The sequence below is a fragment of the Theobroma cacao genome, chromosome 5, assembly GCF_000208745.1.
Source record: "Theobroma cacao cultivar B97-61/B2 chromosome 5, Criollo_cocoa_genome_V2, whole genome shotgun sequence".
NCBI classification, from domain to species: Eukaryota; Viridiplantae; Streptophyta; class Magnoliopsida; order Malvales; family Malvaceae; genus Theobroma; species Theobroma cacao.
Window position 1 is genome coordinate 21,146,066 of NC_030854.1, and position 13,224 is coordinate 21,159,289.

Below are 13,224 nucleotides of genomic sequence, written 5' to 3' on the forward strand. Positions count from 1 at the left end.
AAAAACTCTGGGGTTTGGAGGGGTTTTAAATAGGAATGAACTAAATTGCATTGTTTTGAAACAAGTGCATCATGATTTTAAATTTTCCTAATTGTTGCTTGTTCCCTTCCTTGTTCACTCACTAGGTTTATACTCACCATTTTCAAATTCATGTTTTCAGATCACGAGGCAGCCGATAATTAGGACGAGGTGTCATTGTAGATCTGTGTCCATCTTTTGGTAGGTGTCTCGGCATTCGGTAGCTATATATTCATCCGAGTCACTCCGCTGAAAGTCGAGTATTATTTTGTTATGTATAGATGACTTAATGTAAATTTTAAAAGAGTAATGCCAGTACGAGTTGGCAATGTATATCACTATTTTGACTCAAAGTCATGAAATAGGACTTAGTGATAATAAATAGAATCACAAGTAAGATAAATAATAGGCTTGCTTGGGTTTAGTGGATTACGTCCATTGGACCCATGCTCCGGTCATGACCCGGAATTTGGGTCGTGACAATATGAGTTTTTCATAACCATGCAATTATAAATACATATGATTCACCTTTCACATTACCATGATGTTCATGAAAAATAGTATTTAATCATCCTCTGAATAACATTGTATGGAAAACATCTTTACATAAATCGTTATAAAGCATTTAATCTAGAAAACCTCTTTAAAATCACTTGAGAAGCCAATTTTGCAACAATTTTATCGTTACATTCTAAAATGTATCAATACATGCAAGGAATGTATCGACACATTTCACGCAGAATGACTCTTATATCATTTTGTTGAAAATGTATCGATCCATACTTCATATGTATCGATACTTTCACCATAAAATTCAACTTTCTGGGCAATTTCTTGAATCTACCTCATTCAAATGTCTTTCAAGCATAAAAAGATCATTCCCTAGGTTAAGGTTTTATCTAACTAAGCCAATATCACCACATTACAGTGTGAATAACGTCATTAATACTCATATAGTCATAAACTAGGCATTTTAGCATAATCATGAGGCAATACTCATTGAATCATTTTTCTAACTCATTTATCTCATTCGTCATAACATTCTAACTATGAGTGGGTCCGCTCCATTCTAACAAATAGTGGTTTAACCCCCACTATTTTGGGTTTTTAGTGCGTTCACGTGAATGGCACATCGACCTCATCTACGATCTATCGAGTGGTCCCACCCCACTCAGGTAGGTAGTGGACAAAGTCTTGACTTTTGTCTAGTTCACCTTATGTGAACAATCATCAAAGCTGCGTGAGTGGCACTTTGGCCTCACCCACGATTGTTATAAGAGCTCTTATGCTTAGGATCGTTCTCATCCTTAGCTTACATCATGAAAATATAACATTTTCATAAAGCATCATCATACTTAGCCCATAGTGTATATGGCTATCTCAACACACATCTCAGGGCATGCATTTCATAACCTCATAAATCACTTACATGCTTAGCCTATAATGTATATGACTATCTCAACACATGCATCTCATGACATACATTTCATAACCTTATATTCATAACCTCATAAATCACTTACATGCTTAGCTTATAGTGTATTAGATTATCTCAACACATACATCTTGTGGCATACATTTCATAACCTCATAAATCACTTACATGCTTAGCCCATAGTGTACATGATATGCTTGACACATACATCTCATGGCATACATGTTACAATCTCATGAATGGAACTCATGCATCCAACATTCTTAACATGTTATAGTGTATCCAACATGTGCGGAATAACTTTCATACATTAACCATAGAAATATCTCGTATCCATACTAATCTTAAGGCCGAAGTGATTGAGTGGACTACAAACATAAAAGGGTTTGTCCCCCCTTGTTGAAAACTAGTACATAGTAGCAATTTACATACATAGTAGATTCATAAACAATTTGAAAATCATTATGTCACACATATTATAATCATTATCAAATCAAGTCATTTGAACATTTCCTTGAAAACTTCATGAAACCTTGTAATTCAAATCCTTTAATAAACCATTTATGGAAATAAGTTTTCAATATGCTTAAGCGACCATTTCCATAAAAATCATGCTAACTTTACATATTAAAATACTTGAAAAGGTGTATCCACTCACCTAATTGGAGAGTCGATTCCTAGCTCTAATCACAACTCCGTTTTGATGTTATTCGTGGAGTTTTCAAGTGTTCCTATCATATAACAATTATCACAATCATTTCCTAGAATAAAATCTGTAATAATCATTTTAGGTACTTTTGAAACTACTCGCTTTTAGGTAACCTAATTTTCTAGCGAAAACCCATGCTTAGAAACCCATAAATCTTTCATCTTTACCTTAAGTAAGCTTAGATACTTAAGAAAATCACAAAGCCTTTAAGATTTGATCACCAACAGAAAATCTGGACAACAAAATCATATTTTTAGAAACTAGAAATCAAGATTTAAAGTTTTCAAAGCTTAAAAATGTTACATTTTCATAACAACTCAAAATCACATCATTTTATCGTAAAAAATTAAGATTTAAGTTAAAAATGAGTTGGAAGCGCTTAAAAGTGTGGGTTTTACCTTGCAAAGGTGGCTGAAGGTTGCCAACCCTTGAAAAATGGGATATATTTATAAACTAGGGTGTAAAAATACCTTTTTACCCTTTTTATTTTTTTGAAATCAACAAAATGTATCGATACATTAGGCCATGTATCAATACATTTTGTTTTGGGAAAAATGTATCGATACATTATGAACATGTATTGATACATGTTCATCAGAAACCCTTTCTGGACTAAATGTATCAATACATCATGAACATATATCGATATATTTGAGACAGAGTGCAATTTCTAAAGCAGATTGCCTATAAAAACCTACCCAACTTATTTACATTAAATACCATTTAAGTAAACGTCCTCTTTACCTTTTACTCTCCATTTACTTAAGATATTTAATGTAAATTATCAAACAACTCTTCATTTGGATTCAATAAAAATATCAACAAAATCAAAATCCAAAAGAATCAAAATCAAATTTCAGTTTCAATAACAAAATCAAAAAGTTCGACTGAAATTAAATTTATGGCTCCCATTGCCATAGCAACGTATTCCAAAAAATTTGAAAAAATCATTTTTAGTTATCTAAAAATCAAAGGAATCATTGCTGTCATTTTTTATTTTCAAAAGATTGTTTTATAAAAATCACATATTTTGACCCCTTCCAAACTTAGAAAATTTCTACTTCAAAAGTCTCAGTAAATTCTTTTGAAGGTTAAAACTAAGTTTGATGTTCAAAATATGTAATCTATATGCTCACTTAAGGATTTCCTAACTTATCCTTTTACTCAATGTGGGATTTCACAACTTCAAGTAACTTAAATCCTTCAGGAATTTTCATATAGATATCGATATCAAGAGAGTCATATAAATAAGTTGCAGCTACATTTATTAGACGCATTTCAATCTTCTTATATATTGCTCGACTAATTAAACATAGAAATATAATTGTATTCACCGCAAGAGAATATGTAATCTCATAATCAGTATTAGGTTTTTGGGTAACACCTTGTGTGACAAGTCGTGCTTTATATCTCACAATCTCATTTTTCTCATTTCGTTTTTGCACAAATACCCATTTAGATTTCACTAGTTTTACACCATTTGTTGTATGGATTACAGGTTCAAAATTTTCACATCTTGCAATTAAAGTCAATTCCACCTTGATTGCGTCTTTCTACATTGGCCAATCATTAGTTGGTTTAAAATCCTCATTTTTTTTATAACATTGAGCATTACATTATATGCAAAAATATCGTCAACGTTTATTTAATTTCGATTTCATCTTTTCTTATCATGATATAATTTATTGAGATCTCTTCATTGTCAATTTTATCAATTATATTAAGGGTCTCTTTTAGAGTTTTTGTTTCCTCTTTCTTACCATCTTTTATATTTGCGCCTTTTTTGTTCGAGGATTTCTTTGGAATTGATTGGTATCCCACGCTTCTGATGTGCTTTATCCTACAGGGACATCAATTATAATAGAAGCATTTGCAATTGGTATATAAGATTTAGTATTCTATTTAAGTCAATAAATACGTTTGGCAACTGATTTACTATATTTTGCAAATAAATTATTTTTTTAACTTCAAGTTCACATTAATTCGTGTGAGGATCAAAACTTATTGTTAATAAATATTTTATTGTTATGAATTATGATCAACCTCTAAGAGGATGGGGTAATTTACCTTTTCTTTTTTTCATATTGCTTATCTTAATAAATATCTTATTGTTATGAAATATAATTTGAAAGAATAACTATGAGAGAAAGTATATAAAATGAGTAAGAAGATCTTATTCAAGTATATATTTACAAATAAAGTGAAGAGCCTATTTGTAGGCTAATAACCCATTACATCTTAATCTTAATCTAATTCAATCTATATCTAAATCTAGATACATATAATCAAATCTAAGAGTTTTAAATTAGATTCACTTCTTGTGTCTATCCTATTACACTATTTAACTTGGTCTAAATTTCTAAAGTCATAACATAGGCCATTCACACATATATTTATAACACGTATGACTTTTTTCTTTATCTTCATTTTAAGTTCATGTGTTAAGCAATATCTCCTTCAATAAAACTAGTGAATAATGTTAAATTTGTAAGAAAATGAGTATAACCATAAATTTTTAATTATTGAGATGCATGTGTCATGTAGCTAAAGAAGGAAGATTGTCTTCCAATGTACATCTACTTCTTCCTCTTTTGTCCTATCATTAATTTTGTTGTGGCCTAAATGATATTACTAAATGCTTAGGATCATCATACACTACTTTCAAATATTAGACATATTTTACTTAGGAGTATTTATTAGGTATGATGTTGTGGGTTTCGGGGAAGTAAAACTTTTTTAAAAAACTTTTCAATTTTACCTATTTCTTTTAATGTAGATAAATCATATATCTAAGATGAGTAAAATTGGACTGGACCAATAACCCGAATGAATTTAATGTAATTTAGATAAAATAGTTTGATCCAATTAATCCATTTAGTTTATTGATCCAAAAAATTTGATCTAATCTATTTATTTGGTCGATTCACAATCTTAAAATTTTTAGATCAAACCAATCGAAATCAAACTTAATATTTTATATATATTATATTTATATAAATATATATTTTCCTATTTATTACTTACTAAGTTATTGTCGGAGTGCCAATAATGAGTAACCCTCTATTTGATAGCTTATCACTTATGTAGGTTGTCTTATTATGTGGATATTAATTTTATTAATTTTATTATATTGAATGTTAAATGTTAAAGCTTAGAGGTTAGAATACTTTGAATGTTAATTTTATGGTTTATGTGAAATAACAAAAATATTGTGATTTATGTAAGCAAAAGGATAAATATTATGTTTAGATTATTTATATATTTTATAATTTTTGAATGAAAATTTATAAATTTTAATATTATAATTTATAAAAGATAAAAGTGATAAAATTTTAATTTTTTTAATTCAAAATTAAACGATCAAACCAATTTGATATTTGATCGGTTTAGTCATCTCTTTAAATTTGGTCAATTCGATCAATTTTCTAAAAATATTAAACCCATTCGATCTTTAATTATGACGAAATAAACCGAACAACCAACTGAACCGATCAATTTAAGTTTTAGGGTTAATTTTGGAATACCATTACTGATTTGTTTCATAGGGAAAAAATAAAAAAGAAATGAAATCACAGAAACTTTAAAAAAATGGTTGAGATAAGTGAAAGTGGGATAGCGGGCTCCATAAAACTCAGGTGGCTGGCAAGATCTCAAATCTAAAGTCTGTAACGATGGCGTTATGCTTTCGGTTTTAACTTTTGAGCAAGGGAAATTCAGTCATCAATCTCCCTTTTTTTTTGTTTTGTTTTCTCAATCTATTCTTGTTAAAGGTTAAGAATGGCAACTCCCAAAGCCCTGAAGTCGAAACCAAGGTTGAGATCCCCGATTCCCATCATGATTTTGGTGTGCATAACTGCCATTGCATTTCTTTTCTTGTTTTCATCTATGGATTCCACAAATGGGTTTTCATTCAGCTCTCCTAAAGCCAAAACCCGTTTGAGAAAGAATGCAAGGCAGCACTCTCTGCATGACAAGTATTTGTACTGGGGTGACCGAATTGATTGCCCTGGAAAGCATTGCGACTCATGCGAAGGCTTGGGCCACCAAGAATCTAGCCTCAGGTGTGCTCTTGAAGAAGCCATCTTCTTGAACAGGTAATCAACTGCCTTTCTCCTTTTTTTTTTTTTTCTGATTTTCATTTTATCAGCTGACTAAGCTAAATTTAGTACATCTACTAGTAATTCACTAGACTAGAATCCTTGCTCTTTCTACCCTTTTTATTTAAATGAAAAAGGAAAGAACAAGGGGCAAATCATTCATGTATTAGGATATTAAATTTGGAACAGGGGCAATGCCATCTACTCAGAAATGAATGTTTTCATCTCAGTATTTAGTCATCAATGTAGCTATATATTTTCACTTGTGCTTAATGTGATTGTGAAGCTTGGGACTGATGGTTCTTGGTGGAAGAGCTTGGTGAACAAACAGTGAATTTTAAACAAATAGAAATTACTCCAATATTGTAGAATTTTAAGATGTTGATAAGTGCCATCATTTTCTGTCTCATTTTTGTTGTTATGTACATGGTGATACAATGCAATAGTATATTCTTTCTCCTATGAGTTATTGTTCAATGGAATGAAGAGTCAAGTTTTGATTTGGACAAAAGGTAAAAAAGAAGAGTCAGTTTTGATCTATAACCTGTAGTTCAAGGCTAATTTAGCATTCTTAGTGTTACATTTGGATTTTTTTTTTTTACAGTACATTCAGTGAAAAATGCAACTTTTTAATGATTTCCTCTGGTGATCTGTTTCCTATTGCAGAACTTTTGTTATGCCTTCCAGAATGTGTATTAATCCAATACACAATAACAAGGGAATCCTCCATAATCTTGCCAATGCAACTGCAGAGGAAAGGTTATTTTTATGAAGTTTTTTCCTTTCAGTGAACTATATAACTGTTATTGTTACTATTTATTTTATTTTTTGCAAATGTTGTTTTTCTGCTTGGTATTTATAATCCTACAGCAAGATTTATGTGAAGTTGAAGCATCAATTTGGCTTATTCATGTAAGGTTAACAGTGAAGAAGAGAGCTATAAAATCTAAACTTTCTTTTCTCATTTGGCAGGTGGGCTGCAAGCTCTTGTGCCATGGATTCTTTATATGATCTTGACCTAATATCTGAAACTGTACCTGCGATCTTAGACAATTCAAATGTATGGCATCTGATACTATCAACAAGTATGAAGTTGGGAGCCAGAGGGGTCGCCCATGTGGAAGGACTTAAGCGGGTGGATCTCAAAGAGGATAGTCGCTACTCAAATCTCTTGCTCATTAACCGCACTGCTAGCCCTTTGTCATGGTACTTCATGGTACTTGATTCCATATTAAGTAATTGATTGGCTTATTCTCTTTTTCTTATGTCCCATTGGTTGATCTTAACCACCAGAGTCCACAAGAGGGCATGTGGAGAGGGTGTAGATTTAAGTACATTTTACTTCTTTGTAGCCATCAGTTTTCATAAAATAAACTTCAAGCAGTTCTATACAAATTAGTTAAGATATCTGGATGTTTCTAAATTTTTACTCTGGCACTAATCAGGTTTATGGAGTGCAAGGATCGAAACAATCGCAGTGCTGTGATGTTACCTTATTCATTTCTTCCTTCGATGGCGGCAGAAAAATTAAGAAATGCAGCTGACCAGGTGTGTGTTATTTAATCCTGCTTTCCATGTTATCTTTAAATCTTCTAGATTGCATTGTAACTTGCTTAAACAGTTAAATATTTATTTTTTGTTTAGCATTAACTCAGAAAAACATGGCTCCTGGGCAATCTTTTGCCTTTTTAATGCAGAAAGAATTTGAAATGTACTACACCTTTATTATTGAAACTTACTAATATGTTAGCATAGATATTTTTGCCTCCATAAGTTGAGCTGGGTACTCCACTGCTTTCTTTTCTCCCTATATTTTCTGTGTGATAACACTTTTTACAGCATATAGATGACTGTGAAATTATTATCTGGAAGTGTGCAGTTTCAGTTGCACTTTTATCTGTTTCTTTACCTGACCCTCAAAGCTTCAGCTTTATAAGCTAAGATATGAAGTGAACACATCTTGATCGTCAATTATATGATATACTTTTAACCAACACCAAACTGTATATAGTTTAGTGTAACGTTTGGACTTGTTGAATAAGATGTATCCATCAAATTTTTGAGTATCTTAAGTATAAAAAGTTTTGAGTATCTTAAGTATAAAAGGCAATGAAAATTTTGATGGATGCAGTGTATACTCATCATTGTCCATGCAAGATGGCCTATCCATCATATTCTTAAGTATCTTCAACATAAAAATCTAATCAAACTCTACATTGTTGCATAGTGTAGCTGTCATCTCTTGTTTGTGCACAATGTTTCCTTCTAATAATTCTAGCTTATCACATAGCATTACCACATACGTAGCTTAGTGATTGAGGATGGGAAGAAGCTAGTTGAAGGATTAAAGTATCTTTATTATAATTTATGGGTTTAATTGTAACTTTTATAAATATTTAGGATATTATAGAATATCTAGGTATTTTATATAAATTAGTATCTTATGTTCCAAGGGCTGAAGGGTTATTTTTGGTACTTCACATTTCTATTTGAGTTTAGGTTTTAGTTGCAATTACCTATGTTCTTTCAGTTTCTGATAGGCTTGGATTATAAATTATTAAGATACTTGAGGATTTGATTGTGAATTCATTTTGCTTCATAAGTATTTGATTTGAAGATACTTAATGCAGCCCTTCTATAAGATTCATGGTTTAGATAAATCTAGCACTGAAACAATTCATAATTTTCATAGTCTAATTGTCTCCAATATGAAATGTAATGGAACTCTAGATGGATGCAGTAAGTAGTCATCATCCCTTGTTCACTTGAAAAGAGTTCAAGCTTATCACCTATCATATGTGGGTTTAAATCACACAGGGTGACACATGAGTGTACTAGGTCTCTTATATCCAATTTGAGGTTCAGATAAATCAAGCAGTGACACATTTTGATGTTTTAGAATCTCTAGCAAATGATTTTGTTAGAGAGAGAGAGAGAGATAGATGCTTATAATGTGGCATATTTTTAGGTGCCTTATATCAAATTTGATGTCTAGCATTTCTAGAACGTCTGGAAGTCCAATAGCAAAGAAATGACCCAGGTCTAGTCGGTAGCTAAAGTGGACATTTTACTATATACTAGAGTTCAACCCCTTGACACTGTACACACACTGATAATACACTGAACTGGCAATATTGTTGTTCTGTTTTTTTTTCTTCATTTGTCATTTTTGCTGGGCTAGTTTGGACTTTTCCTATTTCTCAATTTTAGGAGTTGTCATTGCTTTTTGCCTTTTTCTTTATATCAATCAAGCTTCATATATTTTCTTTGACATATGCTACTTCTGCTGTCTTGCTTTCCCTCTTATCCTTTCCTGCTTCACTTTCTTATTCTCTAGAAGCAGTCTATAACATTGACTAGAATAAGCAGTAAAAAGGTCTTTCAATATGTATAAAATCAATTATGATTCGATTAGAACACATATGAAGTGCATCTACTGTCCAAAATATATGATGAGGATGATATAGCTAGCACAAAAATCAGCTATAATACTGATAATTGTCATCTGACATGGTATTTTTCAAACTCACACAATATACCAAGTCAGGTATCGTATGGTTATGTGCTAATTTAAAGTTACCAGCTTCTTTACTCAAATAGACTTCTTAATGTGGTAAACATAGACTTTTCTTTGGATTTCTTTGTCAAGTTTGCCTTGCTTTTGCTTACCAACCTTGTTTGATAATCGAGAATATTGAAGGAAAAGGAACAAAAAGACTTTGGACAAAAATGTGTTTATGTTTTGTCTAACTTATTGGATAGGCAAATTGGATGTATTGGTGAAGTATCTGCCGCATATTGAAATGACTTTACATTTTGGGTATATTGAGATGCATCAGATATGTATCTTGTTATTTCAAATATATATACAGCAATAATGCCAAGGGGTAGAGATGGAAAAGCTCATCCGAACTTGAAAAGCCTGCTTGACCCACCTGAACCTGAACCCAACTCAATTCTATTTTACCAGGAAAAGTCAACAATCCAAATCTGCCTAATTTGAACTCAAAAATGACTTGAACCCAAAACGACCTGAACTCAAAATGACCCAAACCTGAATTAATCTGAATGGTACAATTCGAAAAACTAATCTGCAGATAAATAATCTCTCGAAATCTAGTTTGATTTGACTTTAAAAAGCTTAACAACTAGAATCTGAAATGATCAAAACCTGAATAAAACAAGTGTTGAGCCTGAAAATGACCCAACCTAAACCCTTCCCACTCAACTTCCACCTCTGGCAAGGGGGGCTTTGAAGTATTGATGCTTCATAATTAAAAAGGAACACTATGATCAAACTAGGTTTGGTATTGAGTTCAAGGGAGTAGTGAGGTTATCCTTATATTGTTGTGATAATTTGGATGAGGTCAAGTTACGATCCTTGATCTCAGATGGTTTTCAATTTGAGCTCAAATGTAGGAATACAATTATCCTTGTGTAATTGGATGGTTCTTATGATGTAAAGATGATATCGAACTTGCAACTTAGATTCGTTGTCAAGATGTATTATTGGATGTGAACCACAGCAAATGAAACAAATCTGATTGTATCTTCATTTCCAAGAGATAAATTGTTCCTTACAAGTAATTTTCTGCATAACTGTTACATTTCATTCTGTTTTTCTTTTGGAAAATACACATTCATTTCATAGTCCGTCAGTCCCTGATATTTGTTTTTGTGTCCACAGATTAAAACACTCCTTGGTGACTATTATGCTATCCATGTTCGTCGAGGTGATAAAATAAAAACAAGGAAGGATAGGTATGGGGTTGAAAGGAGCCTACACCCTCATTTGGATAGGGACACCCGTGCGGAATTTATCCTTCGTAGAATTCAGAAGTGGGTACCAGCTGGACGAACTCTTTTTATTGCTTCAAATGAAAGAACACCTGGATTTTTCTCACCACTTTCTGTCAGGTAAAATCTTCTTAACTGCTCAAGAGTTAGAAACCTGTATAATATACTTCATCTTGAACATAGATACATTTTTCCCTTTCATCTTTCCACTTCAGCTATGAAGAGCACGTCTATTGTGCCAAATTTTGCTTGTAGGAATTCCTAGGTTGTGCCAAATGAAGGTTTGTTATGCATGTTGATATGGTTTCATTTTCTTTATTTTTATGTTAACATTTAATGAACCACAATTTTGCTTACTTGGTGAAGATATACCTTCCTTGTACTGCGGCAAAAATTTATTCTGATATGCTTAAAGCTTTTTATTTATTTATAGGTTATATTTACATTCCTTGTGAGTTCTTGCATTTTTGCAAATAACATCCTGTGATTTATTTTCTAGCCCATAACACCCTGCAGTTACATGTTAATTTCACCCAATAAAATTACAAAAGTAGCCTTAAGTGTTTTAAATATGAGGGTGTTTTTTTAGTCATTCATTGAAATTAAAAGCATAATTCCCTATGATAATAAATTGAAATGGCAGGGTATTAAGTGCAAAAAAGTAAGGCATAGGATGCTATTTGCAAAATGGTGAACGTGCGGGGGGTGTAAGTGTAATTTACTCTTTATTTATATATTTAATAGTGGCAATGGGGGGGTGGGGGGGTACGAGTGATTCAATTTTCTGCAAACTGCTGTTTTAACTCTCCTTACATCGTCCAATTGACGTTCCTTTTGGTCTGTAAACAACAAAATGTGTTGAGGCATCAGCAAGAGCAAATGAAATGAGTGCTGGTGGCTGAGAGTTATCAAGCCAGTCCTCACATGAAATTTACACAGGAGGTTATTCAATGCTTTATTTCTGAGTCAGGGTGGGTTGGATTTTCTAAATATGGTTTCATACAGGTGGTTTAGTGGTGATGATGAAATTTTAGAAAGGTAGCATTCTAATGATGTGTGATAGAAAAGAGCAGTTTTGACTTCTGTGTTGGCAGAGAAGTATAAGATGCTAATCTTTGGCTTTCATATTTCTAAGTCATGTCATCAGGACTTAATTGAAATCATGGTTATTGGGAAACTAGAATTTTGCTGACTTAAAAAGAAGAGAGAAGCTAGACTGTGCTGACAAAAAGGGGATATATGGTATAAATTAAAATTTAAGGATGGTGTGTTATGCATCAATTAGATTGTACTGTGTAAGCAATAGGAAAAAACCGATGAATTGAGATATATTAGGCAAACTTTCAAGCTAACCTTGATTATTTTGGTTGCTTATGTTTTCAGGTACAAGTTGGCTTATTCATCAAATTATAGTCAGATCTTGGATCCCTTAATTGAGAACAATTACCAATTATTCATGATTGAGAGGCTTATCTTGATGGGAGCCAAAACATTCATTAAAACTTTCAAGGAAGATGATACGGATCTCAGTCTCACAGATGACCCAAAGAAGAACACTAAGATGTGGCAAATTCCTGTTTATACTTTGGATGGAGAAGGAAGCTAACTTTTCTGTTATAGTTCAAATTCATTCTGTAATCCAGCCTATTACCTTCCACATGTAGTGTAATATTTTGCGAATATGATCATCCCTTGAGGCAACAATTTGGTCATTTTCTTGAATTGAATATCTGAATCTTGCAGCTACATTGCAGGGAATCAAGAGTCCTGGGAAAAGGTGGGAGAAAGTGGCAAATGTAAATTGTGTTGTCTGGTAGGATACATGGTTGTATATGCTTTTAAAATGCATTGTACAGCCTTTTGTTTCTCTTTTTCTTCGAGGAAATTTCAACATTGCCAGTTAAAATTATCTCAATTAGGTCTGGTGTCCAATGTGATTACCTTAATAAATTTCATCTAAACAAATGACATAATGAAGACTTAGTATTTGGTGATCTAATAATTGTGGTAATGAGATAGATCATTAGGGTGATTGTGTCATTTGCAATCTAAGATGATCATATTTAGTATGTGTAATAGTACAAATTATCAATGAATATCACTCATAGCATTATCACTTTTTAGCTCAGCACATCTTGCACATGTTTTGAGATCAATTATCATGAACT

General features: G+C 32.2%; 1 protein-coding gene across 1 annotated transcript; it reads left to right on the forward strand.

Moving 5' to 3' along the window:
* LOC18598658 lies at positions 5,752–12,965 on the forward strand. The gene is made up of 6 exons (XM_007028258.2): positions 5,752–6,256; positions 6,926–7,018; positions 7,232–7,465; positions 7,705–7,807; positions 10,947–11,176; positions 12,440–12,965. The coding sequence occupies exons 1-6, from the start codon at positions 5,940–5,942 to the stop codon at positions 12,660–12,662; spliced, it is 1,200 nt and encodes a 399-aa protein (XP_007028320.2). The 5' UTR covers positions 5,752–5,939; the 3' UTR covers positions 12,663–12,965.